This window comes from Hipposideros armiger, unplaced genomic scaffold (assembly GCF_001890085.2).
Source record: "Hipposideros armiger isolate ML-2016 unplaced genomic scaffold, ASM189008v1 scaffold_94, whole genome shotgun sequence".
Classification (NCBI taxonomy): Eukaryota; Metazoa; Chordata; class Mammalia; order Chiroptera; family Hipposideridae; genus Hipposideros; species Hipposideros armiger.
Window position 1 is genome coordinate 3,206,230 of NW_017731444.1, and position 1,569 is coordinate 3,207,798.

Here is a 1,569-nt window from a genome sequence, read left to right on the forward strand (position 1 = left end):
TCCCCCAGCACTGGATTGCCAATAACCTCTTTGGCCTGGCCTTCTCCCTTAACGGGGTGGAGCTCCTGCACCTGAATAATGTCAGCACCGGCTGCATCCTGCTAGGTGGCCTCTTTGTCTACGATGTCTTCTGGGTGAGTCTCTTCCTGCTCCCCTCTCTCTAGCCCAGGCAGCAGTCATCTGATGGAAGGCAGCAGCCGTGGCCCGAAATCCAGCCTCCAGAGCAGGTCCTTTCTGGGCTGAGTGGCCCTCATCCATGAAACAGGAGAGAGCAGATTCTCCTCTCGCTGAGAGCCCACCCTGTGCCCAGTGCCTTCAGCCGCCCTCATCTGTTCCTCACAGTGGCCCTGGCAGGGGTGTGACTTAACCCCATGTCTCCCTAGCAAGCGAGCTGAGACTCAGAGAAGTTCAGGGAGGGTGGGTAATGCTGGTGAGTGGGCCCAGCACGGGCACTGAGCTGGGAGGACGGGCTGCTGTTAACGGCACACTCTGGCTGCAGACAGCCCTGGGCTAAGGGACCTGCCACACTCACGCCGAGAGGCATCGCAGTCAGCCTAACTCAGGCACCCTTTGCCCCGCCTCGGCAGCCTCTTCTCCCCTTAAGTGGGTGGTACTGGAGGACTTTCTCTCAGGGGAGGGACAGAACCCTCAATGAACTGGAGGCCTGGCCGGGGCCATCAGAGGCCCCTTTCCGACTCCTTCAAATTGCCCCTTTTTGTTGCCCAGAACCAGGAGCCCAATGATACGTCCATATGACTAGTATTGGTGGCCACCTACCCTCAGCTTCACATCTACTCTGGAGCCCCTCCCTGCCGATGTCAGGCAGCAGCCCATCGAGGAACCCAGAGACAGCCGTTCTGTCCCACCCAGCCCCCACCTCCCTCCAGACTCCTCTCTTCTCCTTCTAGGTATTTGGCACCAACGTGATGGTGACAGTGGCCAGGTCCTTTGAGGCACCAATAAAACGTAAGTGACCACCCCTGCATGGGGAGCCCCTCCGCCCCCACCCCGGTGGCCCTGCCCCTCGTGGTCCCTGTTTTCGTCATGCGTGTCCCTTAGCCCTTCCCCACACACCTTGTTCTCCAAGCTCTCCTGTGTCTCCAGCCTGGTTTCCTGGTCCTCGTTGACTCATCCAGCTGTGTTCATACACAGCCACCGTCTGCCCAGGCCCTTGCCTCCAGCCGCTGGGTCCCAGAGCAGTGTGCTGTGGGGTGGGCCAGAGTGGGAGCAGACACAGAGAGGGGGTGTCTAACACGCCTGTGGCAGGGCACGCAGAGGCACCTCAGAAAGAGACCTGAAGCTCCCCTCACTGGACCCCTTGAGTGCCTAGCTAGCAGGCACTGTCTGTCCCACGTCCCTCTGCCCTGGGTCTGCTCTTCAGTGCATCCATTGTTTATAAATATTAGGAAACCCAGCTACAAGCATCTGTAAGCAACATGGAGATTTTGTTATTGCACACGACAGCAAGTCCAGTGAGAGAGTGTCTCAGTGTTGGCTTAGTGACCCTTGGAGTTGCTAAGAGCCAAGGTGACTTGATTCCTCCCGCCCCACCATTCTCAGCATGCCCGC

At 58.7% G+C, this 1,569-nt stretch overlaps 1 protein-coding gene across 1 annotated transcript in view; it reads left to right on the plus strand.

The window, feature by feature from the left end:
* Positions 1–1,569, plus strand: part of LOC109384379 (minor histocompatibility antigen H13-like) — a 28,193-nt gene that overhangs the window by 9,018 nt on the left and 17,606 nt on the right. The window contains exons 2-3 of the mRNA XM_019645689.1: positions 9–134; positions 909–966. Of these exons, the coding sequence (XP_019501234.1) occupies positions 9–134; positions 909–966 (184 nt within the window). The remainder of the gene's footprint in view (positions 1–8; positions 135–908; positions 967–1,569) is intronic.